At 41.7% G+C, this 24,906-nt stretch overlaps 8 protein-coding genes across 9 annotated transcripts; 3 read left to right on the forward strand and 5 right to left on the reverse strand.

Moving 5' to 3' along the window:
- Positions 1 to 37: 37 nt before the first annotated feature.
- LOC6582416 (actin-related protein 3) lies at positions 38 to 2,581 on the reverse strand. Its single transcript, XM_002008083.4, has 6 exons — positions 2,358 to 2,581; positions 2,072 to 2,252; positions 1,598 to 1,912; positions 983 to 1,519; positions 831 to 914; positions 38 to 771 (listed from the first exon to the last, which is right to left on the reverse strand). The coding sequence occupies exons 1-6, from the start codon at positions 2,399 to 2,401 to the stop codon at positions 676 to 678; spliced, it is 1,257 nt and encodes a 418-aa protein (XP_002008119.1). The 5' UTR covers positions 2,402 to 2,581; the 3' UTR covers positions 38 to 675.
- A 103-nt stretch (positions 2,582 to 2,684) lies between these two features.
- Positions 2,685 to 8,311, forward strand: LOC6582417 (importin-7). The gene is made up of 11 exons (XM_002008084.4): positions 2,685 to 3,007; positions 4,134 to 4,369; positions 4,444 to 4,941; positions 5,000 to 5,176; positions 5,234 to 5,379; positions 5,444 to 6,241; positions 6,300 to 6,523; positions 6,582 to 6,892; positions 6,960 to 7,162; positions 7,228 to 7,497; positions 7,563 to 8,311. The coding sequence occupies exons 1-11, from the start codon at positions 2,918 to 2,920 to the stop codon at positions 7,757 to 7,759; spliced, it is 3,150 nt and encodes a 1,049-aa protein (XP_002008120.1). The 5' UTR covers positions 2,685 to 2,917; the 3' UTR covers positions 7,760 to 8,311.
- Positions 8,312 to 8,468: 157 nt separating this feature from the next.
- On the forward strand, positions 8,469 to 10,349 carry LOC6582418 (lariat debranching enzyme). The gene is made up of 2 exons (XM_002008085.4): positions 8,469 to 8,755; positions 8,811 to 10,349. The coding sequence occupies exons 1-2, from the start codon at positions 8,559 to 8,561 to the stop codon at positions 10,246 to 10,248; spliced, it is 1,635 nt and encodes a 544-aa protein (XP_002008121.2). The 5' UTR covers positions 8,469 to 8,558; the 3' UTR covers positions 10,249 to 10,349.
- On the reverse strand, positions 10,322 to 11,456 carry LOC6582419 (2-aminoethanethiol dioxygenase). Its single transcript, XM_002008086.4, has one exon. It carries the CDS (start codon positions 11,196 to 11,198, stop codon positions 10,470 to 10,472), a length of 729 nt encoding a protein of 242 aa, XP_002008122.1. The 5' UTR covers positions 11,199 to 11,456; the 3' UTR covers positions 10,322 to 10,469.
- Positions 11,457 to 11,555: 99 nt separating this feature from the next.
- Positions 11,556 to 12,152, reverse strand: LOC6582420 (39S ribosomal protein L36, mitochondrial). 2 transcript variants are annotated; one of them, XM_032731335.2, is made up of 2 exons: positions 12,075 to 12,152; positions 11,556 to 12,022 (listed from the first exon to the last, which is right to left on the reverse strand). In XM_032731335.2, the coding sequence occupies exon 2, from the start codon at positions 12,020 to 12,022 to the stop codon at positions 11,627 to 11,629; it is 396 nt and encodes a 131-aa protein (XP_032587226.1). In that variant the 5' UTR covers positions 12,075 to 12,152; the 3' UTR covers positions 11,556 to 11,626. The 2 variants fall into 2 exon arrangements, with proteins under 2 accessions (XP_032587226.1, XP_043866007.1); XM_044010072.1 differs by having other exon boundaries at positions 12,085 to 12,106.
- A 90-nt stretch (positions 12,153 to 12,242) lies between these two features.
- LOC6582421 (SUMO-activating enzyme subunit 2) lies at positions 12,243 to 14,659 on the reverse strand. Its single transcript, XM_002008088.4, has 4 exons — positions 14,435 to 14,659; positions 14,223 to 14,377; positions 13,874 to 14,161; positions 12,243 to 13,818 (listed from the first exon to the last, which is right to left on the reverse strand). Exons 1-4 carry the CDS (start codon positions 14,576 to 14,578, stop codon positions 12,303 to 12,305), a joined length of 2,103 nt encoding a protein of 700 aa, XP_002008124.1. The 5' UTR covers positions 14,579 to 14,659; the 3' UTR covers positions 12,243 to 12,302.
- A 112-nt stretch (positions 14,660 to 14,771) lies between these two features.
- Positions 14,772 to 18,977, forward strand: LOC6582422 (phosphatidate cytidylyltransferase, photoreceptor-specific). The gene is made up of 8 exons (XM_002008089.4): positions 14,772 to 15,054; positions 15,900 to 16,024; positions 16,641 to 16,737; positions 16,810 to 16,986; positions 17,056 to 17,544; positions 17,626 to 17,757; positions 17,816 to 17,950; positions 18,012 to 18,977. The coding sequence occupies exons 1-8, from the start codon at positions 14,959 to 14,961 to the stop codon at positions 18,087 to 18,089; spliced, it is 1,329 nt and encodes a 442-aa protein (XP_002008125.1). The 5' UTR covers positions 14,772 to 14,958; the 3' UTR covers positions 18,090 to 18,977.
- A 216-nt stretch (positions 18,978 to 19,193) lies between these two features.
- On the reverse strand, positions 19,194 to 24,895 carry LOC6582423. The gene is made up of 7 exons (XM_002008090.4): positions 24,585 to 24,895; positions 23,382 to 24,516; positions 21,636 to 23,328; positions 21,424 to 21,569; positions 21,262 to 21,363; positions 19,585 to 21,206; positions 19,194 to 19,526 (listed from the first exon to the last, which is right to left on the reverse strand). Exons 1-7 carry the CDS (start codon positions 24,774 to 24,776, stop codon positions 19,365 to 19,367), a joined length of 5,052 nt encoding a protein of 1,683 aa, XP_002008126.3. The 5' UTR covers positions 24,777 to 24,895; the 3' UTR covers positions 19,194 to 19,364.
- Positions 24,896 to 24,906: the final 11 nt, after the last annotated feature.

Raw genomic sequence — 24,906 nt, forward strand, 5'->3', positions numbered from 1 at the left:
ATTTTTACTGTTTGGGTCAAGGGAAAAATATTGCAACTTATCAAGGATGTCACCTTGAGCTTAAAGAATGTTTTATTGATTTAATGAATGCCTTTTCAGTTACGCTTATCAATATAACAAACAGATTTCTCATCAATATTAGTTTTCATCTTTTTCTCTTTTAAATATAAACCGTTTGCAGTTATTGCAATATATAAATATTACTATGACAAGTACAATTTCATATATAATTGTGTTTAGAGCGGGATTCAATGGAGCGCCGTTTGGTGTGTGTGTGTACGTTTTGTATTGTTTGTCGAGTGTGTATGTGTGTTTGTGAGTGTAGGTTATAAAAAGTTACACATATACATATAATCTTGTAGAAGTAATGCACCTTATAAAAAGTTTAACTGGCAGACATTGTTGTTTAAAGATCTTTTAGCTTAAATTCAAAATCAGAATCACACAGAAAATAATCATTTGGCCAAATATGATTTACGCGTATTGCTGATATACAAACATTTAGGACAACTTTAGATCTTAACACATAGAAAATCATTACTAACGGCTAAGCAATACTATAGCGTGGAATACGTGATCGCATATAGAATAGAATAGAGAACGAAATCAAAACGAAAATAATAAGTAATTAAACGCAGCATTTCACAGGCAGCTGCGCAGAGACAACGATTATGATTATGTCATTGTACCAAAGACGGGATTATGACGGCAAATGCTGGGACCATACTCCTCATAGGCAGCCTTCGTGTGACACACCTGATAAAACTCGGGCTGCAAAGCAAAATATTTATTAAGTTCAAATAACTCATGTTTTCCCAATTAATGCTTACCGTTGAGGCCAGCATACTGCCTCCAAACCAGACGGCATAACGCTGCATATGATGCGTAATCACTGAAACATCAATAGGTTTTGGCTGAAATATAAATTCGAATTGATATTATGACTCATTATTGATTAATAAATGAAGTCATCAGCATATACCTTAATGCGTCCCTCAGACAAGTTCTCACTAATTCGCAAACGCGTATCCACCGACCGCTTAATGTCTCGTTGAAGGCGTCTACCGAAGTCCTTGAACATAGTCGAGCCACCGCTCAGTACAATATTGTTATAGAGAGGGCGACGTACATCAATTGGACAGTTCTGTATGACATTGTCAACAATTTCCGAGAGCGGTATGGTAAAGTCTGGATTCGAGAATTCGGGATGAAAGAAGATCTCCGGTCCGAGGAAACGCTCATAGCCCACATCCACGTTGAACGGTTGTTTTGTGACAGTGTTCAGGCCTGTATAGTTGCGTATCCACTTGTTTGGCTCCGCATCGTACTTGGCAAACTCTTTGGCTATATCTGGACATATGTAGCAGTGTTTCTCTTTAATCGCTTTGGCAGTCTCGAGGCTCTGTTCTGGCGGTATGCCCACTTCTCGTTCACGCAATAAACTCTGAATGAACGACGTAATGTTGCGACCGGCAATCGGTATATGCTTGATGCATGAACCAATCACATAGCCTTCCGCCTGTCGAAGAATTTGGGGTAGAGCAGAAAGCAGAGATAAGATATGCAGGGTAAATAATAAGTATTGTAATGTACTTACCACGGGAATAACGTGCGTCACACCATCACCGCTGTCTACCACAATGCCGGTTAGGGTTCGCTCTTCCGCGGATCGAGATGCCCAACTGGCAGCCAGGGCGAGCACGGCTTGAACCGCAATATAAAGACCAGGAACATTAAACGTTTCAAACATTATTTCCGCAGTATATTCGCGATTCTCTGGCGTGTTAAGTGGCGGCTCGGTTAACAGAAAGTAATGATCTTCTGGCTCGGCACGCAAATACTTAAACACGCATTGCTCCAAGAAGCGCTCCATAAGATCCCAATCCTCCACCAGGCCATGACGCACAGGATACTGCAAAGGCACAAGACCACAAAACATTATTTTAGGTTTCAACATTTTTGATAAACAGTCTTTTATCAGCTGTTGTCATATCACGAAGTCATTCACGAGCTGCGATATCGTCGCAAATGCGTGCGCATAGGCCCTGCATAGTTAATGCTGCTTACTCACTTTAATGGAGTAGCCCGTGGCATCGAACGCCTCGTCGCCAATGAAAAAGTCAAGATCCTCGATGCCTTTTGTGACGCGTCGCTTACTAGTGTCGCCAACGCCCGCAGATTCTTTAATTGCGATGGCCGAGGGTATTATAAACTGTGGCTCCTTGTTGCCAGCATAACCCAGTTTGGAGTAGCTGTCAACGTAAACATTGTGTCATTAGTGGAACATTCAGGTTTGTGTACAAATATGGCACGTTCCTCCACAGGCACCAGTTACGAATACCACGCACGAAACTTACCCGGTGCCCACATCGATTACGCATGCCGGTAGCCTGCCTGCCATGTTGACTGAGGATTTGGTTGATTTTGCTATTTAACGGTCTAAATTACACTTTTAGCTTGAGTTTTACACAACTTTCAATTCGATTGCCTTGCTGATAAACACCAAACTTTATAAATTTTCAACCACACCTCCTCCAGCGACGATGTGTCATTTAGAAAAACTTCGCTCTTTGTCACTCACACACACATTAGCAACACCTATATAGCCAGCGTTGCATTGGTGTGCGATACGTTTTCCAGCACTCTCAAAAATAATCGAAACGATTAGTGTCGGTAACGATAATATATCACACGCTTCGCTCGGACTCGCAAATTTCGGCGGTGTGTGTGTGGCTGCGACAGCCTTTTTCCACGTTTTTCCTATTAGCGTATATTTTTGCAATTGGCCTTGCCAGTGCATCATTTATATCGATAATTTAGCTAAACCTTAGCGAATTGCGGGTGATTAGTGGGCGCTTCTTTGTTTGTGCAGCAATCACAGCAAAACCGGCGAATAGGATTAATCACATACACGAAAATGGAGGCACAAAAATTGACGGAACTGTTGCGCGCAACCATTGATCCGAATCCGGAGCAAAGGAAGGCGGCCGAGGATCAATTAGCACAAGTAAGTGACTAGCTAAATAAATTTTAAAGTGCTCCGACACGGCCTTCTATATTGAGCCCCACTGGCGCCATCGCCAATGCATGAAGAAAACCATGTGCTTTTTTAATTGTTCGCTTTTAACCTCCCTCTCTCTGCCTATCTGTGCGCTATATAAATGTGTGTGTGGGAATGAGCGTATGTTTGTGTGTGTGCCCGTGCGTCGATGTGCGGGCGTGCTAGTGTCAATAGTAAATTGATATTAGCCAAAAACAGCAGAAGGCAGCAACTATTTTTTGTTTGCCATACATTTAGCTAGGCCTCGATATTTGGCCCGCTGGCCCAGCGACCTATTGGCCATGCGGCAACAAGTACTGCAGATGGGCTAGGTGCGGGTGGTGCGTTTACCAAAGCAAAGAACGAATCCATACATACATGTATGTGTCTTCCAGTGTGTGAGTGTATGTATGTAAGCTACACTGTGGCAACAAGTTTATATTCCTATTAATTTTAGGGTATTTGAATATCTTAAAGATTCATTTTCTAGCCCATTACAAAATAGTTAATAAAATGTTAGGAATTTTAATTACAAAATTGATAAACACCAAGAATGAAATACTATATTTAAGCATATATATTTAATTGACGGTAATTAAGTTCCTTCGGAAGCGCGCGTTATGAGACATAACTAATGAATTTTATTCAATTAGCTTAGCATTCTGTACCACTGTTCAAAAGTATCTTATTTTGTGGCTGAGTCAGCTTCTAACGATTTCCATGCCCCTCCTTATTCAATCGGTTAATTAACTTTATCAGCATATATTGCAAATTACTACTACACTGTTTGAAGCTTCTTTAATGGGCAAACGCATGCCATTAGAATATATACATATATGCTATACATGTATGTAGGGAATGTGCCTAGAATTTTAAATGTTGCGAATTGGGAGGAGCTTCGCGGCTAGTGGCTACATGCATTGCTATTGTTTTATCAATACACGTTTTCCAATCTTTGGATTGGCATGCGAAATTGTATCCATTTTGTGTGCCACCAAATTGTATTACTCATTCGCCGTACACCACGTTATGCGACAGCTGTATAAACAAATCGTCAGACGGAAAACCTATTTACAAATGTTCTCTCGCCCAGATACACAAAATCATTGGTTTTGTGCCGACCATTCTGCAAATCGTCATGCAAACCACGCTGGAGCAGCCGGTGCGGCAGGCGGGTGCAGTCTATCTAAAGAATCTGATCAACAGCAGCTGGTCGGATCACGAGACAAAGCCTGGAGAGCCCATACCATTCTCCATTCACGAACAGGATCGCGCCATGATACGCAGCGCCATTGTGGATGCTATTGTACATGCTCCCGAGCTGATTAGGTAAGATGCAATGACATAATGCAATGTTTCAGAAATTGATAAATATAATCATGCTTGTGCTGTGTGCTCTACAGAGTTCAACTGTCTGTCTGTGTGAACCATATCATTAAGAGCGATTTCCCTGGCCGTTGGCCCCAAGTGGTGGACAATATTAGTATATACTTGCAAAATCAAGATGTGAATGGCTGGAATGGCGCTCTGGTCACCATGTACCAGCTGGTCAAGACTTACGAATACAAGCGCTTCGAGGAACGCACGCCGCTCAACGAAGCCATGAATTTGCTGTTGCCAATGATTTATCAGCTCATGCTGACGTTGCTCAACGATCAGTCGGAACAATCGGTGCTATTGCAAAAACAAATACTCAAAATTTATTATGCACTAACGCAGTACAGTCTGCCGCTTGACCTCATCACTAAAGAGATCTTCTCTCAGTGGATGGAAATCTGTCGCCAGATTGCCGATCGTGCTGTACCCGATTGCTCGCACTTGGAAGATGATGAGCGCACAGAATTCCCATACTGGAAGACCAAGAAATGGGCGTTGCACATCATGGTCCGCATGTTCGAACGGTAATTAATGTGAGACTTTGATCAGATTTAAATCTAATTCCTATTATTTAATGTGCAGCTATGGCAGTCCCAGCAATGTTGTTAGTGAAAAGTATCAGAAATTCGCTGAATGGTATCTGCCCACCTTTAGCTCAGGTGTCTTGGAGGTCCTGCTCAAAATCTTGGATCAATACCGCAATCGCGTTTACGTATCGCCGCGTGTTCTAACGGATGTTTTAAACTATCTAAAAATTGCGTAAGTTTTCTAAATCGAATATTAAATCGCCAAAAATAATAGAATTTTCGTCGTTAGTGTGAGCCACGCCTATACCTGGAAGCTGATCAAACCTCACATGGTGGCTGTTATTCAGGATGTCATATTCCCAATTATGTCATTTACTGACTCTGATCAGGAGTTATGGGAGAGCGATCCCTATGAATACATTCGCCTCAAATTTGGTAAGCAACCAAAGAATTACATTCTTTATATTTCTTTAACTCATCATATATCCTCTCCTATAAGATATCTTTGAGGACTACGCGACACCTGTACCGGCTGCCCAGTCGCTGCTGCATTCCGTCTGTAAGAAGCGTAAGGGCATTCTGCCTAAAGCGATGAGCACAATAATGCAAATAATTACCTCACCCAATGCGGACAACAAGCAAAAGGATGGCGCACTTCATATGATTGGTACACTGGCGGATGTTTTATTGAAGAAGGCGCTCTATCGTGATCAGGTCGAGTCCATGCTGACCACCTATGTGTTTCCGGAATTCCAGAATCCCGCTGGTCATATGCGTGCTCGTGCCTGTTGGGTTTTGCACTACTTCTGCGATGTGCAAATCAAGAACCCCCAAGTGCTAGCTGAGACAATGCGCCTGACCACCAACGCTTTGCTGACGGATAAAGAGCTTCCCGTTAAGGTAGAAGCCGCCATTGGCCTGCAAATGTTCCTATCATCTCAAGACGAAGCACCAAAATATGTGGAGTCACAAATCAAAGAGATTACCAAGGAGCTGTTGACCATCATACGCGAAACTGAAAACGAAGACTTGACAAACGTCATGCAGAAGATTGTCTGCACATTCACGGAGCAACTGCTGCCAGTTGCAACAGAAATTTGTCAACATCTAGCCACAACATTTAGTCAAGTGCTAGAATCTGAAGAGGGATCTGATGAGAAGGCCATTACGGCCATGGGCCTGTTGAATACAATAGAAACTCTGCTTAGCGTTATGGAGGAACATCCGGAAGTGCTGCTTAACTTGCATCCGATTGTGATTAACGTTGTGGGTCACATATTCCAGCAAAACATTACCGGTAAGCTAATCCTCCCAAACGTGAAGGATGTGTTGATTCTATTCTGAACATTTCACAGATTTCTATGAGGAAACATTCTCACTTGTGTACGATTTGACATCGAAGTCCATTTCGGCTGAAATGTGGCAAATGCTAGAGCTCATCTATCAAGTATTCAAGAAGGATGGCGTTGATTACTTCATTGACATTATGCCGGCGCTGCATAACTATGTAACCGTTGATACGCCAGCTTTCCTCTCCAATCCGAACCGTCTCCTAGCCATACTGGACATGTGCAAAACTGTAAGCTGATTTGAGAACGTTGCCATGTTTTATGTTATTCAAATTGTTTTTTATTTAGATGCTAACTAGCAATCCTGGCGAGGATCCCGAATGTCATGCTGCAAAATTGATGGAGGTCATTATCTTGCAGTGTAAGGGACAAATTGATTCGGTGATACACATGTTTGTGGAGTTAGCTCTGTCGCGTTTGACACGCGAGGTGCAGTCATCCGAGCTGCGTACTATGTGCCTACAGGTGGTCATTGCAGCCCTATATTACAACCCACAGCTACTGCTCTCGATTCTGGACAAAATGTCGCAACCAAACAACGAACCAATTAGCTCGCATTTCATTAAGCAATGGCTGCACGATACAGACTGTTTCCTTGGGTATGTGAACCACTACAACTACTACTCTACGAACTCCAATTGTAAACTTACCAATATATTTGTGTAGAATACACGATCGCAAGCTGTGTGTCTTGGGTCTGTGTACACTCATTTCACTAGGCGATGCCAAACCTCAAGTGCTTAGTGAAGTGGCGGGTAAGATTGTACCATCGCTGATATTGCTGTTCGACGGGCTTAAACGAGCATACGAATCTCGTGCTCAGGAGGAGGAAGAGGAAGAAGAGGAAGAGGATGGCGATGATTGTGAGGGTAAGATCGAAAATATAGACTGAAAATCAATTTCATGTAAAACTAACATTAATTATTGTGTACAGAGGCTCTATCAAGCGATGAGGATGAAATGGATGAGATGGCACCCAATTACTTGGACAAGTTAGCCGAGTTCTCGAAAACGAAAGGTGCCGCATCTGGTTTTGAGGTGAAGGCCGAAATCAAAGACGATGATGAGGATTCTGATGATGAAGCGGAAGAGTCCGTTGGCGATTTGAATGAAACTGGTCTCGAAACATTCACCACGCCGATTGACGATGAAGAAAACGACAGTGCTATTGATGAATATTGGACGTTCAAGGAAGTTATAACTGGTAAATCAAAACAATGCTTCATATATCTAAATAATTGATTACTTATATATCTTCTGCATTTTTAGCACTTTCTACCCAAGACCAGTCATGGTATTCGCTGCTAACATCGAACCTAACACCTGAACAGGCCAAAGCGCTGCAGGAGGTCGTTTTGACCGCCGACCAGCGAAAGGCGGCCAAGGAATCGAAACTAATTGAGAAACAGGGCGGGTTCGCCTTCCCTCAGACCACCGTGCCGACATCATTTAAGTTCGGATCTTAATTGACTGTGGGACACCGACTTATTAGTACGCTTTTCTTTTGACTTCATTGTTTCTCATATTCTTTCCATAACGAAAAAAAAAAAAAGGAAATCGAAATAACTAAATAGTAGCTGGCACTTGATATGACGGCTGTTGAGGCAATCTATAGATTCTCGTACATATTTTATGTACACACATTCACACATTTACACGTGTTGCATGCATCGATCGGTTGAGCGATGGATGGGTAGGGTGATCGCTTTATATTTATTGTAGATTTATATTTTAAATTTCTATTTTTGGCAATTCCATGCCAACTAAATTATAGTAACTTAAGTTGAAAGTCTATTGTATATCATTGTATGTAACTAAAAAGAAAAACTATTTAAAAGTCGTCTCATAGAATGAGATCGCGCCCAGCTAAGCATGGATCATACACACTCCAGCGTGAAGTGGTCAGAGAATGAGAATTCAATGTAGAGCATTTCACTTACATTGTCTTTACACACACTTATATAACGTAATAGACGAAGCGATATTTTTGAAAAATAAAAACATTTTTAACGTTTGAATTTAATTTGATTTTCTTGTTTACAAGTATTACTGTTTCCATGGTAAATCGCTGAGCCATGAGCTTTTTTAAATTGAGCCTCAAATTTAAGTGTTGTGAAATGTGATGTCATGCTTATTTTAGTATGCACAGTATTGTGGAGGCAGACTGATAAATATTCTTTTGGGTTTGCCATTCACGTGTGAGAGCGAATGCATTCATGCCGCATTTGTTTATATTTTGTGAACGTAAACTAAAAAGGCGCCGATATGAAAATTGCTATTGAAGGCTGTGCCCATGGCGAACTGGAGCGCATATATGAAACCATTGAAGGCATCGAAAAGGAGCAAAACATAAAAATCGACCTGCTCTTGTGCTGCGGGGATTTTCAATCTACGCGCAATGTTGCGGACTTACAGACAATGGCTGTGCCAAGGAAGTACATGGACATGTGCACCTTCTACAAGTGCGTAGCCAAGCTTGTAACGCGTGCAACACTTAATCAATCAACTTATTTACAGATATTACAGCGGGGAACTTGTAGCGCCCATTCTGACAATATTTATTGGTGGCAACCACGAAGCGTCCAACTATTTACAAGAGCTGCCCTATGGAGGTTGGGTAGCGCCTAATATATATTACCTTGGATATGCAGGCGTTGTCAGGGTAAATGGTATTCGTATTGCGGGCATCAGCGGCATATACAAGGGCCACGATTTTTTGCGCGGTCACCACGAATTCCCGCCATACACCGACAAAACATGTCGCAGCGTCTACCATGTGAGGCAGTTGGAGGTGTTCCGCCTGAAACAACTTTCCGGCAAAGTGGACATCTTCATGTCACATGACTGGCCCAGGGGAATACAGGAGTATGGCAACAAGGCTCAACTGCTACGGTTTAAGCCACATTTTACGGAAGACATCGAAAGCGGGCAGCTGGGAAGCCGTCCACTCGAGGAACTCTTAAAGGCGTTGCAACCTACATATTGGTTTGCTGCTCATTTACATTGCAAATTCGCTGCGCTGGTGCCACACACTAGAAATCATATCAAGAGAAATAATCCCGGTGATGAAAGTAGCAGCAGCAGCAGCAGTAGCGAAAGTGAGAACGAAAATGAAGACAACGATGGCAGCAGGACAGCGCGACAGAATGTACCAGCAACACCAGTACCTGTAACCAAGTTCTTGGCTCTAGACAAATGTCTACCAAGGCGACGCTTCCTACAAGTACTGGACATGCCTTCTAACGATAATAGTGAAGGCAAATTGTCGCTAGAGTATGATGCCGAATGGCTTTCGATACTGCGTACAACGAATCATTTGATTTCTGTGAAAGATAATAATTACTATTTGCCTGGCAAGAAGGCAGGCGCCATCGAAGAGCGCTGCAATTTCACGCCCACTGACGAGGAGCTGGAGCACATACGCGCTAAATTCGAAAGCCTTTCAGTGCCCGAGAACTTTTGCCGCACTGTGCCTCCATTCGATCCGGATGAGGACTACAATTATAAGCAGACGCACATTGAGCAGGCGAATCCACTGCTGAATCCCCAGTCCAATGAATTCTGCTCCATTTTGGGCATCGATGATCCGCTCTGCTTGGCCATGCTGGCTAGTGGAAAGGATTTGCCACAAACTGCCAGCTTGCTGGACAGCTCTACCGACATCAAAGCGGATCAAGGGAATCTGGAGCAGTCTATGGAGGATGTTCCCACAATAGTCCAGCATGTGGCCACGCCTCCGAAACGTAAACTAAATATGTCGCTGCCAGCGCCAGTTGTAGCAGTCGAGCCAGACAAAAATGTCATCGAGCTACCCGATGAAGTCGACGAAGAGCTGGCGATGCCCACTATCGAGGATTCAAAAGTTGAAGAGACTCCAGCCATTCGCACTAGTCCCAATATCAAGAAACTTAAGAGACGAAATCAAAGCATATATCAAGCTGAGGAAGATGATTAACGGACGAATGTTACCTCGACCTTGTTAGTTTAAGTTTTAATTGTCTAGATCCCTAACCAATTGAAAGTCGATATTAAAAAAAAGAGGCAATTTTATTTAAATAACACAGAAAATGCTTAATCATGCGGATCCTACTGGTATGCAGCACGTGATGTTCACGTTTAATGGAAATAAATTAAGTTTTAGGATACATTTAAGGATACATTTTGTAAGGATATAATTCACTGAACGTCGGTGACGGTGGCACCATAAACTTCGGCGGCACAGATGAAGCAACATTTCAGCACAGACTTGGGAGTTGGGGTTAAATCACAATAGTAGCTGGAGGGCGACGGAATGCACTGCAACTGCAGTTCGTCGCCATCCGACTTGGGGCGATAGAAGCGGCAAAGGCGTGGACCATATTTCGGCATATTGGCATCGTATGGAGGACTAAGTATATCGAAGAAGGCGGCAATCCCGTTGCCGACCTGGGTAATCTGGTGATAGTTGCGTTTGCGTGGCGTTAACAAGGCGCTAGATGTTTCGGCAGTCACCAGGCTGGGCTCCTCAGCGATTACTTTGACCATTGTTGGATTCTTCTCATACTGAACCATCTCATCGGCGGCCAGCTTCTGGGAGTAGCTCTGCACATGCAACTTGCCCCAGATGCAGCGCAGCAGGCCGTACATCATGGGATGATCGTGCAGTGGAATTGAATTACTGCCGCGCACAATGAATAAACTCATGGAGAAGCGCTCATCCTCGAAGATGTGCATATAGCTGCATGGTGCACGGGTTACATTCGCGGCATCGTCACGGAATAGCTCCTCCTTGATATGTAGATCACGATAAGTGAGCTCATCAGTTAACTGCTTCAGAAGCTGCAAATTGGCATTGAAGCTGGCAAGATTGGCGCGGTCGAAAGTCTTGAAGGCCTGGCGCAACACGCTTATAAAATGGCTCGTCATTGCCGCAAGAGCTGGCGAAAATACTTCGATTTATCCGTAATGCACCAGAAATTACTCTCTCTGACGTCAACTGAGTTTCGAATGGCGTTAGTTCGATACCAGCTCTAGATAATTAAGCTGCAAAGCAATTGCGGCTAACAAAAATTATAGATAAACAAATCACCAGCTGTTAACCAGTGTTGAGTAATGTCTTGCAACACTACGAAAATACAAAAAGCAATGGAATATTTTAATTTTTGTTTACAAATTTTATGTTTTTCTAGCCCACTGATGCTAGAAATATATTGATTTAAATGCGTAAAAGTTCTATGCAAACTAGGCTTTACCATTACAGTATATAAAGTAATAACAACGCCCTTAATTCAACACATTACTTTATTCAAGTCAATAAAAACCTATTGGGTATTTACACATAAATATATTATGAATTAATAGCCCCTCTCCTTGGATTGTGTGGCGTGCGTTAGGATCCAGGACTTGTAATCACGTTTCTTCATTGACATTTGCTTGTGACGCGGATGCGTGGGACAGATGACATAACCGCGCTCCTGACGTACCACAATGTAGCAATCCTTGCAGCGCCGCTTTAAACGACCCTTCACCTTAAATCCTGCCACTTGCTGGACATATGCATTAAAAGGCGCCAGAAGGGATGATACTAGATTAGTTGAGGGCACCAATTGCTGACCAGTTGTATTGTGAACCGGCGTTGTGGTTGTTGTGGCATTGACTGTGGGCCGCATCAACACATGGAAACCACGTGAGGCGTTGATGCCATTCCATAGCCGTGTAGTATTCTGTAGCAGTTTACTAGTAAAAGACATCTGTAAAGGAAGTTTTAATTTATATTTCTCCAATAATTACACAAACACGCACCTTCACCTACATTAGAGTTGCCAGAGTATCGAAATTGAACTGCTCTCCGCGTTGCCAACCATTCACACTTCTTTCACTATTCGAGTTGGAAGAGAATAAACTGAACTGGTTCGCATTTAATTTAGATGGTCTTGTTTTTAAAAAATAGCAGTTTTATTTTTGATAAAATTCAGTTGGAGTTGTTTATTTTATTTTTGAGAATTGCATGGAATCGCTTTACTAATAATATTAGTCGATATTGATTACTTCGCCCGCCCTTGTCTCCTCTAGCTTTGTGCGTTTGCATTTAGTGGGACCGACAACTTCTTCATCCGAAGAATCTAATATTTCAGTTATGTCCTCAACATCCTCATCATCCAACGTCTTGCTAGGCTTTCGTTTTGTTGCGGTTTTCTGTGGGCAATCTACCGTTAGTTTATTTGTTGCAGCCGCAACTGTATCCTCAACGCTCTCCTGCACTTTCTCCTCAGCATCATCATCATCCTCAACAACGAGACAGTCATCATCGTCATCCTCTACCTCCGTTGGTCGACTTCGCTTCGAGGTTGAAGGACCATCGTCTGTCGCATCGTTACCATTTGCTGCACGCTTACGAGAGCTTGGCTCCGCCTCGGGCTCTTCAGGTTTCTCCTCTTTGGGCTGGAGTTGATTTTTATCGGCAATCACTTCGAATAGGACATCGTCCCTTTCCGCATCGAAGTGCGAGATGATAATGCTGAGTTCATAGCTTTGGAAGAAGTCATCGCATTTTAAGATAACGCCATCGACGATGTTCATATCACTCAGCAGCTTTTGTTCATTGCATTCAGTTTCGCCTTCCTCCGAGGATATGAGAATGGAGCCAGTGGACTCGACTGTCACATCTGGATTTACCATGTTCAACGTCTTGATGAGCACCTCGTCGCGGAATGCTTTAATTTGGACGCGTTTCGTATCGATGCGCAACGTAATGGCTGGATCACTGGCGCACACGTAACAGTTAGGATTTGGGGCCGGGAAAAAGGCGTCCGGCACCAGAAATTGATTGCGGCCATTGAGTCGGAGTCGAGCGTATACAGCCTTGCACTGCTCCCACTTAGCCTGCAGCACGCTGAAAGCACGAAGCACCGAGATGCCTGCAGTTATCGCATTGGTCGTAGCAATGGCAGGGATAATGTTTCCTGCCATTGACTTAATTTCAAATCGTGACTTGCGTTCAATATCGAAGATGTGAGAACGCACATTCGCACAAGCTGCGACAAAGTCCATAGCTGGCTGGTCGTCTTTATCCCACACCAATGTGTCGTTGCCCTCCAGTTTAAGAAAAGCAGCGCTCAGCTCCTTGAGCGCGTTGGCAAAGACATGTGCGCACTCCTCTAGTGACCAAATCTTGTGCGTCTGACGCGCAAGCTCGGGCCCCTTAGAGCCGGCGCCGTCAACCAATAGCGTGTCCCATTGTACGGGCACAGGCGCCTTGCGTGATTTCCATAGATTCGACATGCGCAACAGATAGTTGATGTCCTCGTTGAAGAACTTGTTGAACAATTTGCCGGCATCGTAGTTGCAATCCTTGGCCCATTGACGAGTATTGATGCGAACGATGTTGCCATTGGCGGTGGCAGGCTCTGTTTCCTTTTCCTTTAGCCCATCAGGAGCATCCCCAGCGGCACCAGGATCCTTAACTTCAGCTGCAGCTTCTTGTGCCTCCGGATCAGCTGCATCAGGCGAGATGTCTTCATCCTCAACTGACTCCCCGAAAAGTTGACTAAACAATTTGTTGTTATTAACGCAATTAATTGAAAACAATGAGCTAAACTTACTTGAACAGATGCTTGGCCCAGACAATACAATGAATGGGCTCGGAGGGCGTGTTTCGTATGGTACAGCCGGGAAAACTTCGTTGCTTCTCCTTGGGTGTGCATTCGTAGCACTGGGTCAAACCGCGCTTAATCAACTCCACCTGACCATTGTAGCCGGAGGTGCCGCTCTCGATGAGCGGCACATCTGCATTGAGACACATCCGATTTACGTGGTTTCGCGCCGCGCGATTGTCCAACGCACTGAGCACCACATCAAACTTCTTGAAGAAATTAACGCCGTAGTCAGTGCTGCAAAGCAAACAGATAAATGAGATCCCTATGGATGTGAAGGACACTGCATAATACTTACGACGTAACACTGTCATGGTAAGCCGTAATGTTTGCATCAGGATTAAAGCTGAGGGCGCTCTCACGTGCTACACGCGCCTTTGACTTGCCTACATGTTCGCGATGGAAAAGGAATTGGCGGTTCAGATTACTTAAGTCAATCGTATCCAAATCGATCTGCACAATAAAACTCATAGTTAAAGGAAAAGAATTGAAATTTCAAATTCAATTTACAATTTCAATATCCGTAAATCCACTGAGCACAAGATTTTTGAGCACTTCGCAGCCAATGCCGCCAGCGCCTACTACTAATACTTTTGATTTCTTGACCAATTCTTGCAACGTAGCGGGCAGGACACCATCAATTGCTGCAGCCATTATTTATATTTTGTTTGATGATTTCTCACTTAATGCAATGCAAAATATAATGACGCCGCCGGTCACACATACACATAGAAATTGACGGAAAACAGTGCTGTACAGTGCAAATTAGTATCGAACGCAAACTGTCATCGAATTTGTAGTCTATCGGTACAGCTGTTGATAAAATATCACATTTCAAACATTTGTATACCCGGTCACACCGCTTTAATTGATATTGTAGTAATAGCTTGTATGTGTGTTGTGTAGAAGCAGAAAACGGACGATTTAAATTTTAAGTTCTTGTTTATGCAGCACTACAACTGCGCGTCAACTGCAATTAAGGAAAAAGCGATTGGCATTTAAAATAAATTTGTAGAGCGTGCCGAAGCATAAACATGGCCGAAGTGCGACGCAGAAAGGCAGAAAACGATGTTGACGAGGCTGCTGCGGCTCTGACTGCCGCAAACAGCGCAGCTGATTCTTCAGATCATGTAAGTTATCCAGGTCAATTCAGATTGAAAATATCTACATTTATCGGTGGATACGTGTATTCAGTAGTTGCATTCCATAATTTGCATAATTCATTGAAGCGCATACAAAAAAAGCGAATTTTATGTATACCAATACAACAAGATATCTACTATATACACGTATGTTTGTACGTGTGCCTTACATTGTGTGCAGTGTTTTTGTTATTCTCTGACGCACGAGCAGGTGGTAAAAGAGCGCCATCCAGAGAGACATCAAGAGTGGGAGAGAGAGAGAGAGAGTGTGTGTATTGAGAAAATGAGAAGGAGAGCGGACGCAAGTGGAGAAAAACCAATAACAAATATACTACATACACAAATCTAACTGTGACATACATACATGGACACACACCCACACACAGACAGAAGTGACAATAACAAAGACCCCGGTGTATTGCAAACAAATCCAATTAAGTGACCATTACGGAAGCGTCCCTAACAACCACCCAACCACCTAGCAACCACCCATCGACCTCAGAGACGTGCTTTGACAATATGATTCCTCTGTTTGTCTCTATGATAATGATAAGACCCCAGGCATAGGCTCCAACTAGCCTTGCAACTTTCTTATCACTCCCGCCAAATTTTCGACATACTAACAAAACACGCCACTGAAACAACCAACCAGCGCCAAACAACAATAAACTTGGATAAATTGTCCAAATGTTCCGATTATACTTTGCGCAATACTATATACATAAATTACCCGACGTCTTTGGACTTTGAATTCGAACAGTCTCAATTTTTTTAATTTCTATATATCGCTTTGATGATTGAGTGGCTGTTTGGCTCTGATAAAATGTTTGCAGGTCGATTCAGAGGAGGAGAAAATCCCAGAGGAGAAGTTCGTTGAGGAGCTGGCCAAAAATTTGCCCCAAGGCACGGACAAAACGCCCGAGATCTTGGACTCTGCTCTTAAGGATTTACCCGATCGGTATGTGCAAACAAAGATTTATGATGTGTATAAATAATGATATTGCGAGCGAAAGAATGCGCGAAATTCCAAAATTATTTCACTATACAGATGTGTGCAATCGGTGCGTAGTAATAACATGAAACAAAAATAATCCATTTTTATACCCTGCAAAAAATTGGGGTTCATTAAAGGGTATTATGATTTATTTAAATGTATGTAGACGTAGAGAGAGAATTTTCAAACTATAAAATGTAAACATCTTGATTATCGTCCTTTTTATGATCATTTTTATCTATCCCTAATTTTTATAAAAAATAAAAATAAAATAAAATAAAAACAATTAAATATTCAAGCAACTATTCGAAGTGCGGTCATCCGCCAATTTTCCAATCTTTGATATAAATTCATTTTTATCGTAAATAAAATTAAGATATGATTAAATATAAATATAATTTATGGCTATTAGTATTGCGGGTAAATAATTATAATTTTATCTACAAATTACTCCTAATATATTAATATTTATTTTTTACCCACGTGGCACATTAAATTATCCAATTATGGCACAGTGTTTAATAATAATAGCTCTGCTTTCATATGCATTTCTTTATTTTGCTTGCGAATGTTGTTTTAGTTGGAAGAACTGGGTCATCCGGGGCATATTCACATGGATTATGATTTGCGGATTTGCATTAATCATCTATGGCGGCCCCCTGGCCTTGATGATTACGGTACGTTAACGAACTCGAATGCGAAATGGTGCCCACGATGACATACTATTAACCACTTATCGACATTTATAGACGCTGCTCGTGCAGGTGAAGTGCTTTCAGGAGATTATCTCAATTGGCTATCAAGTGTATCGCATACATGGTCTGCCCTGGTTTCGCAGTCTCTCCTGGTATTTCTTGCTCACGTCCAACTATTTCTTCTATGGCGAGCATCTAGTTGACTACTTCGGTGTGGTCATCAATCGTGTGGTAAGTGGCTTACACTGTCCTCAACAGCTTTGTTAGGAATTCACCTATTTTTAATGAATTATTTTGCAGGAATACCTGAAGTTCTTAGTCACCTATCATCGCTTCCTATCGTTTGCCTTGTACATCGTTGGGTTCGTTTGGTTCGTGCTATCGCTGGTCAAGAAATATTATATTAAGCAGTTCAGTCTATTTGCCTGGACGCACGTCTCGCTGCTAATTGTCGTCACCCAAAGTTATCTAATTATACAAAACATATTCGAGGGACTTATTTGGTTTATAGTGCCCGTTTCAATGATTGTTTGCAATGATGTCATGGCTTATGTGTTTGGTTTCTTCTTTGGACGCACACCCCTCATCAAGCTGAGCCCCAAGAAAACCTGGGAGGGCTTTATCGGTGGTGGTTTTGCAACCGTTCTGTTCGGCATATTATTCTCTTATATTTTGTGCAATTACCAATACTTTATATGCCCCATTCAATACTCGGAGGAACTGGGTCGCATGACAATGTCCTGCGTGCCCAGTTATCTGTTTACGCCACAGGAATACAGCTTGAAATTGGTAAGTAACAAATTTAAACGTGCACAGTATGGATTCCCTAATTAGTATTGATTTGTTTTTGTGCATTCTCTGCTATTTCAGTTCGGTATTGGCAAATCATTGAATATCTATCCATTCGTATGGCACTCGATCTCGCTGAGTCTGTTTAGCTCTATAATTGGACCGTTTGGCGGCTTCTTTGCTTCTGGCTTCAAGCGTGCATTTAAAATTAAGGTAAGTCCTTGCTTATAACATCTGAGTCTGTAATTGAAACATCTTTCTTTATTTTCAGGACTTTGGTGACATGATTCCCGGCCATGGCGGCATTATGGATCGTTTCGACTGTCAGTTTTTGATGGCCACCTTTGTCAACGTTTACATTTCAAGTTTCATTAGAACTCCATCTCCGTCAAAACTATTGACACAGGTTTGTTTCGCCTTCCATACAAGTCTTTATAATTAGGTTTTAACCTATGCCTTCCTTTCAGATTTATAATCTTAAACCGGATCAACAATACCAAATTTATCAGTCATTAAAAGACTCGCTTGGCGACATGCTAAACTAAAAATATTAGACAACAACAACTGTTTGCTTTAGTCGTACGTCTCTATATATATATATCTCTATATATATTCATTATAAAAGGAAATCTATATTCATGTATATATGCACATATGTGTATATACATTGATATTCTTATTTCTGTGTATGAACATTCGCCAAGCGCTAATTGGATAATGTAAAGGGCCCCAAAAAGTGATTCAATTGAATCGAACACTATATGAATAGTTTTAATTTCTTGAGCATAATTTTTTTGTTATGTTTTTAGTTATAGTTTAGAATTTTGTTGTTATTTACGATTTTTTTAAGTTATTTCAGTTACAATTACTATTATGAATAATATTATGATAATGGCATTATACAGTGCAATTGCAATCCGATTACCGGTGATTTGTTATAAAGCGATTCCATTAACTTTAATCAAACTATAATTGCGTTATTAGATTGACATTTTTACAAAATCGAATTAAACACTGCAAATGAAAGCCAGCGAAAGGCAACTACAACAACAACTGCAACTATTAGAGCGATCCAATGAAATGAATTTAATGTCTATGTCTCCGTGTGTGAATTTACAAAATATATAAATATATATATAGATATATGTATATATATATATGTATATCTAGTACATCTATGTGTACTTTACTTACTATTAAAATAATAAAGCTCTACGCCTCTACGCCGAGAGCCGAGTTTAGTCATGCCAGAGAAGAGGCGCGCCTAGTTTAGATTGTGAAATGTTCTTTAGTAAATATTTGTAACTTAAAACATCATTTTTTGGATGAGCATTTTAGTTTGTTAACTTAACAATATACGTACGATCAAGTATCTAAAGACTTTCAATTTATGTTATATTTATTTCTAGTGCAATAAAAACGATAGTTGAATATTTTTATTTTATTCTTCAATGCAAATATTTTCAGTTCTTATATGCACTAGAAACGTTTCTGTGTGCATTAATATATATGTATATGCATAGTTCCTTTTGAGAATGAGATATCATTTTAATGAGAAATTCCGTTAGCTCATCCAGTGCAAATTAGAATCGAGCAACTGTTTTAAATATAAGATCAGTCTCTATTGATGTTACAAAACTAAATTAAAATTAATAAAACAAAAAAAAGACTTAAATTTATTTGTGTTGGAAAATCAAAATCATAACACAAAAGATTTCAGGTTAATTCTATGTAAGTTAAATATGTACATAGTTTCTATTTTTTTAAAATTTGTACAACTTGTTAGGGCACTTTGGTAATGCAAATATCATTTGCAATGATCACTTTGAGCTCGACGGTGTATTATCCGCAATTTCTATTGGTTTTATAAGCATCTTACTAATTAGGGATTTCTGCAAATCCTCAACATCTCCGCGTTCCAGATCAAAGTAAACGTTTCGTTTTCGAGCATCGTCCAGCAAATGGCGCCATATATTGACAGACTGCCAACGCATAGATATTAAAATTTTAACGAAATATTAATTTATATATAATGCTTACCTGCAGATCATCAAAATTTCCACAGATAATTAGACACCGAGTCGGTCTAGTGATGGCCACATTAAGACGCTGATAGTTAGTGAGGAAGCCAACGCCGCGTGTCCGTGCATTCGATAGGATTATGACATCCCGCTCCTGTCCTTGAAACGCGTCCACTGTTTGCGGCGTAATCTTCATGTGGCTGGGAATCAGCTGGCTAAGTGTATAGCAATGGCTGCTATAAGGAGATATTAGTCCGTAATGAAAATGCTTAACAGGCATCAACTTGTCCATCTCGAGGAGCAACTTGGCTACAAATCGTGCCTCCTCATCGTTGCTAATGCTGCGACTGCTCGCATCGTTGGTGTCCTTTGTATAGCTTAAATTGATGACACAGTACGGGATAAAGGGAGAGATCAGTTTATGGGTGCATTCGGCGTTCACCAGCTGATTATCATAGAAGTAACTGTTGGGCCATTTGCAAATCTCTGGATGCATACGATACTGTTTGCTTAATTTAAATATTTTGGTATGAACAAAGTGATTGCCTCCCGGCTTGTCCAGCTGCTGCTTCAAGTTGCGCTGTATGCGATCGAACATGGAATTACCCAGACCAAATTCAATTGCCTTCTGGGACAGTACGGTGGCAGGTAACTGCTGAGTATCACCCACCAGGACAAGACCTCTTACACCAAAACGCAATGGCAGAAGGGTCCAGGGTTCGGTGCACTGTGTTGCCTCGTCAATTATGCATACGTCGAAGTAGTCTATGAAGTTGGCTAGCTTAACACAGCTGGAGAGTGTGGTGCAGACTATGTTAGCTCGTTGCAAGACCATCATGGAGCACTCGTGCTCTTCCCGTGGGGTCAGCTGTGGTTTTAATTGCTGCATGACCAGGCGTAATTGTTTCTCCTTGCTATCTAGCTGATTTTGTATATAATTGATTTGATCAGGAAGCTTTTTAATATCGGCAATTTCTTTCTCCAGCATCTGCTGATGCTTCTTTAGTGCTTCAATATTTTCGGCTGATAGACGATTGCGTTTTTCGGCAAGTTTCTTGTGGAGAAAGGCATCCAGCGAGACATCGCGCACGGTTGAATCCATTTTCTCAAAGAAACCAAAGCGTATGAGCTCAAAATGTGAGTGGCTCATAGCCGAGCGAGCTTTCTTTAAATACGCTGTGATATTATCCACTGCTGCGTTGCTGTGAGCACATATGAGAACTTTTCGGTCGAGTGAAATATTGCTGCTACCATACATGCACTGCAGCGTTAGATTTGAGATTACAGCAGATTTGCCCGTGCCGGGCGGACCCTGAATTAGCGTTACACTAGGCGTTGAGTCGTCAATCAAACGACTCCAAGTGCGCTGGCAAATATCCATTTGATGATCATTCAATTTCTTGAATCCTTTGTAATCAGCTTGTTGTACTAGTTTGTTGTCGTACGACAACACAGTCTCGCTGGGATGCAGGATTCGATGAAATAGCGGTGAGCGGCCCATCAAATAAATTGCATTGAAGGCGCCCATCTCCACGCGAATATTATCCACAACAGGGCGAACAGTGAAAATCTTGCACGAATTGAGTACATCTAAATTGATGCCCTCTTGCAAAATCTCAAAAGACAAATCGTAGACGTTGCCTGTAAATGTATTTAAATTATATGATTTTATTAATCTGATATTTTATTTACTTACCAGCAACGCGCTGAACTTGAGGAAGTGATGCGAACGTCTCCTTCAGTTTGTCTTCACTACTAATAGTGTACAGATCAAATCTCTTGCCGATCCTGCTATTATCTACGAAATTAAAGAGTAGCCATTATGAAATTCAAATATAAATGGAATAAAGAGACTTACATCTAGTATTCAACACATAGCGAGGTCGGTTGCGGGAGTTGGAACCTGAAATGTTTTTCAAATTGACTTCAAACGTCGAGCTGGAAATTTTATAGTCGCGCTCTATGGTGGTCAGCAGCTCCAATTTCATCAATGGTATGACAATCCTACATTTGTAAGTTGAAATCGAATTAAGTCATTTTACATTACAATGTCAATTGAGGTCTACATACTCTTTGTACTGTTTATAGCTCTTGAATTCATTTGGAATGGGTATTAGGACCTCAGACTCAGCCACTGCATCGGCGCTGCCCAGCTTAAGCCATTGGTTTGCCCAGCTCAGAATGTTGCCCATTATCAAATCGCTGAAGTTCTCCAATCTGCCCTTTGCCTGCGACCAAGCGCGCCGTTCCGCGTACGTACTTAAAGTTATCTTCTTGGTGTCCTTGAAGTTGCCCACTTTGCGATTAGCACCTGGAACCCGGTCGATTATTTTGATTTGCAAGTTGTCGTTGAATCGAACATGCCGACTACTTTTAGCGCGCTTCTCGCGCTCTTGGCGCAAGTCAAATTCGCGATCCATTTCGGCAAAGGTAACGCGATTGCAGGTCCTTTGATTGCGCGCCAATTCGGCATCTTTGCGTACTCTCGGGCGGCTCGGTGGTTCAGGTAGATTTCTAATTAAATCCATAGCACTCAGCTGCTGTGAGAAGGACTCTATAGTAGCCCGTCGCTTGGGTGTTGGTTTTTCAGGCTTTGCTGGGACTTTCTCTAGTCTGGGCTTCTTTGTTGTTGGTGGCTGGATGTCCTTGGTAAGAAAATCACCACGATTGCAATTACTCGGCGTAGGTACATTGGTTAGTTTTCGTTTACGCGCATCAGCACGTTCCGTCGTCTCATCTGGCTTGGGCTTATCGGTTAGTTTTTTTAGCTGCTCACGACGCTTTTCTTTGTTTTCTTGGCACTCGCGTTTTCTGGCTTGCCGAATTTGATACCATTTCCTTTTCATCTCTGCCTGGTATTCCGCAGAGCGTTGCCTCTCCAGAATTATATTTTTGCGCTCCTCTTTCCTGCTTATTGCTGAAACGCCACGCAGCTTGCCACGATAAATGGGCAAATGTGGTGCCTCAATTACAGTTGGTCCACGAGGATTTTCAACATTTCGTGTCGCTACGCTGGCGCAGTCGCGATCTATTGACATGCCTACGGAAAGTCCGCTATCAGGTTTCTTGACTGTGGCATCATTTCCATTTTCATTAGTAGGAGCCTCGCTTATTTTATCTGCAATTGGTATATTTGATGAAGTCGTGGGATTTTCAATCAAACAGGATTTGGATCTATTCATCATGCGTGGACTGCATTCTTTTGGGCGTAGTTTAGACTCTGGTAATTCATTAAGATTCTTTGTAGTTGATGACTTTGGTAAGTCCATGAGAGAGGATTCGGATCTATTTTCTGAGCGCGGTCTGCATTTTGTTTTTGATACTCTGGGATCTGACAATTTACCACATGTCTTCTTGTCTTCCTTCTTGTCATAAGTAACTGGTATACTTAAAGACGAAGATGTGGGAGCTTCCGCATAACAGGATTTGGATCTGTTTAACATGCGTGGGCTGCGATACTTCTCAGGTGTCTTGAGATCTGCAGATGAAGATGCTGTTGGACTGGCTACAGGTGTTTTTGGTTCTGGAGCTGAAGATCGTGTAGGAGAAGACAATGGAACTGACCCCTTGTTGCCCTGAGAGCGTTCTGAAACTGTTTTCTTACGTTTGCGTGGTGTGGACTTCTTTTTTCCTTTTTTGGTATCTATTTCGTTATCTGGAACACTAGCAAATGGCACCAAAACCACTTCCAGTTCCTGCATATTATTTTCCTCGTCTTTTTCATCTTGAGGACGAAAGGATTTGTCTATGATGTTGCTGTCGTCTGAAAGAAAACGATTTGAAAATATTGCAGAAATAAGTAAAGATCTTATTTACCTGGAGATTCATCTTCACTGCTTTCAATACGCAACGCTTTGGATCTGCGTCTTATCAAAATCGGATGCTGGGTAAGATTGTCGGTATCAGTATCACAACTATTATCATTTAATAACTTCACAGCCTGTTCCTCGACATTATTGTCCTCTTTGATGTTGTCCTCATTATTGACGTCATTTAAGTCCTTTTCATCATCTAGTGGATATACCTGGGACATTATATTTTGGGTAAGCAGTTTGGATGACCAATCCGCCACTTTGCTATAGAGTTCATCGTCTTCATCCTCAATGACTATAATTTCATCGTCATCAATTTTTGTGGCTATCTCTGATTTAACCCACGGCGCAGCTGGCTGAAAATCTTCTTCTTCCTGTTCGCTGTCACAGTCCTCATGCAGACTATCGGCCATTTCTTCTTTCATTTCGCGCAAAACAGCTTGTGACAGCTCAAAATTCTCATCATAGTCATCCTCGTTGTCATCTACAATTATCTTATCATCCTTTGATATCTTGTCTGATGCGACAGGCAATTTTGGAGGTGGCATGTCTGGATTTTGGAAATTCTCCTTTAGTTGTGGCGAGTTAACCTCTTCGGGCAGCTCAATTACATCGCCATCATGTATTTTACCACCAGATGGCGCAATGTTATTGTTGTTTAGCTGTTTGTAGACATAAGGATTAATTTGAAACACCGATTCAAGCAATTCCTCATCGGGCTCGCCGAATATGTTTTCAATCTCTTTGGTTGCCTGAGAGAGTAACTCCTGCTTCACTTCTGGCAGCTTTGGCAAATGTATTGGGCGATTTGTAGTTGCATTTGAGGTGCATTCATCAGTAGAGCCTTCAACATTGCTAACCTCTGGCTTTTGCAATTCAGAGGCGTCCCCATTATTATTGTTGACAATTTTTGGGACAATTCTGGGCGGTGTCAGATCAATGTCTTCCTCATCTGATATGATGACAATATCTGCAGCGTTGGGACACATTTGCTTTAAATGAAATATGGCATAGTTCGGGGGAACCACATCATCCAAGGACTCAACTTGTACCCCAAGGCCGATTCTATCGCCGGATGTAAGCGATTGAATCTTGACTTCGAGCTTAATTTCATTTATAAAGATGCCATTTAACGCATTCTTGCAATGATCAATATGAAATATTTATTATAAATAGTTTATACTTGTACATAAAATAGACAACTTACCAACTGCTCCACACTCACGATATTTTCACTATTTATTATAAATTTCGCATGCTGCCGAGACAAAAAATCATAATCCTTTAAGACAATCTTGCAACACGAGTGCCTGCCTACTAAATTGTCGCCAGACTGAAGAATTAATTTTTTGCCGGTGCTGACGTGCTCTAAGTACCAATAACTGCATTGCGCAGCCATTACGGAAGCACATTGAAGAGAATTGTGAATCAGAAGCTCTAATATATGCAAAACTGCAATGCAAAAACTTCTGCGCTCAACAATATGAAAACTGATATCGTAAGTGTGACCATATGCCACATGAAATAAA

The sequence above is a fragment of the Drosophila mojavensis genome, unplaced genomic scaffold (genome assembly GCF_018153725.1).
Source record: "Drosophila mojavensis isolate 15081-1352.22 unplaced genomic scaffold, ASM1815372v1 contig_74, whole genome shotgun sequence".
Classification (NCBI taxonomy): domain Eukaryota; kingdom Metazoa; phylum Arthropoda; class Insecta; order Diptera; family Drosophilidae; genus Drosophila; species Drosophila mojavensis.

Excerpts from the sequence above, each read along its gene's own strand:
- LOC6582416 (XM_002008083.4), bottom strand. The coding sequence starts at position 2,401 with ATGGCAGGCAGGCTACCGGCATGCGTAATCGATGTGGGCACCGG. Across the intron at positions 1,913-2,071 it reads CCACGGGCTACTCCATTAAA|TATCCTGTGCGTCATGGCCT; the intron begins GTGAGTAAGCAG and ends GTGCCTTTGCAG. Across the intron at positions 772-830 it reads GCAGTATGCTGGCCTCAACG|CCCGAGTTTTATCAGGTGTG; the intron begins GTAAGCATTAAT and ends TTTGCTTTGCAG.
- LOC6582417 (XM_002008084.4), top strand. The coding sequence starts at position 2,918 with ATGGAGGCACAAAAATTGACGGAACTGTTGCGCGCAACCATTGATCCG. Across the intron at positions 3,008-4,133 it reads CCGAGGATCAATTAGCACAA|ATACACAAAATCATTGGTTT; the intron begins GTAAGTGACTAG and ends TCTCTCGCCCAG. Across the intron at positions 6,524-6,581 it reads TACTGGACATGTGCAAAACT|ATGCTAACTAGCAATCCTGG; the intron begins GTAAGCTGATTT and ends TTTTTTATTTAG.
- LOC6582418 (XM_002008085.4), top strand. The coding sequence starts at position 8,559 with ATGAAAATTGCTATTGAAGGCTGTGCCCATGGCGAACTGGAGCGCATA. Across the intron at positions 8,756-8,810 it reads GACATGTGCACCTTCTACAA|ATATTACAGCGGGGAACTTG; the intron begins GTGCGTAGCCAA and ends ACTTATTTACAG.
- LOC6582419 (XM_002008086.4), bottom strand. The coding sequence starts at position 11,198 with ATGACGAGCCATTTTATAAGCGTGTTGCGCCAGGCCTTCAAGACTTTC.
- LOC6582420 (XM_032731335.2), bottom strand. The coding sequence starts at position 12,022 with ATGTCTTTTACTAGTAAACTGCTACAGAATACTACACGGCTATGGAAT.
- LOC6582421 (XM_002008088.4), bottom strand. The coding sequence starts at position 14,578 with ATGGCTGCAGCAATTGATGGTGTCCTGCCCGCTACGTTGCAAGAATTG. Across the intron at positions 14,162-14,222 it reads TACCATGACAGTGTTACGTC|CACTGACTACGGCGTTAATT; the intron begins GTAAGTATTATG and ends TTTGCTTTGCAG. Across the intron at positions 13,819-13,873 it reads TGGGCCAAGCATCTGTTCAA|TCAACTTTTCGGGGAGTCAG; the intron begins GTAAGTTTAGCT and ends CAAATTGTTTAG.
- LOC6582422 (XM_002008089.4), top strand. The coding sequence starts at position 14,959 with ATGGCCGAAGTGCGACGCAGAAAGGCAGAAAACGATGTTGACGAGGCT. Across the intron at positions 16,025-16,640 it reads CTTAAGGATTTACCCGATCG|TTGGAAGAACTGGGTCATCC; the intron begins GTATGTGCAAAC and ends ATGTTGTTTTAG. Across the intron at positions 17,951-18,011 it reads CGTCAAAACTATTGACACAG|ATTTATAATCTTAAACCGGA; the intron begins GTTTGTTTCGCC and ends CCTTCCTTTCAG.
- LOC6582423 (XM_002008090.4), bottom strand. The coding sequence starts at position 24,776 with ATGGCTGCGCAATGCAGTTATTGGTACTTAGAGCACGTCAGCACCGGC. Across the intron at positions 23,329-23,381 it reads CAGTGAAGATGAATCTCCAG|ACGACAGCAACATCATAGAC; the intron begins GTAAATAAGATC and ends GTTTTCTTTCAG. Across the intron at positions 21,364-21,423 it reads CTATGTGTTGAATACTAGAT|ATAATAGCAGGATCGGCAAG; the intron begins GTAAGTCTCTTT and ends TTAATTTCGTAG.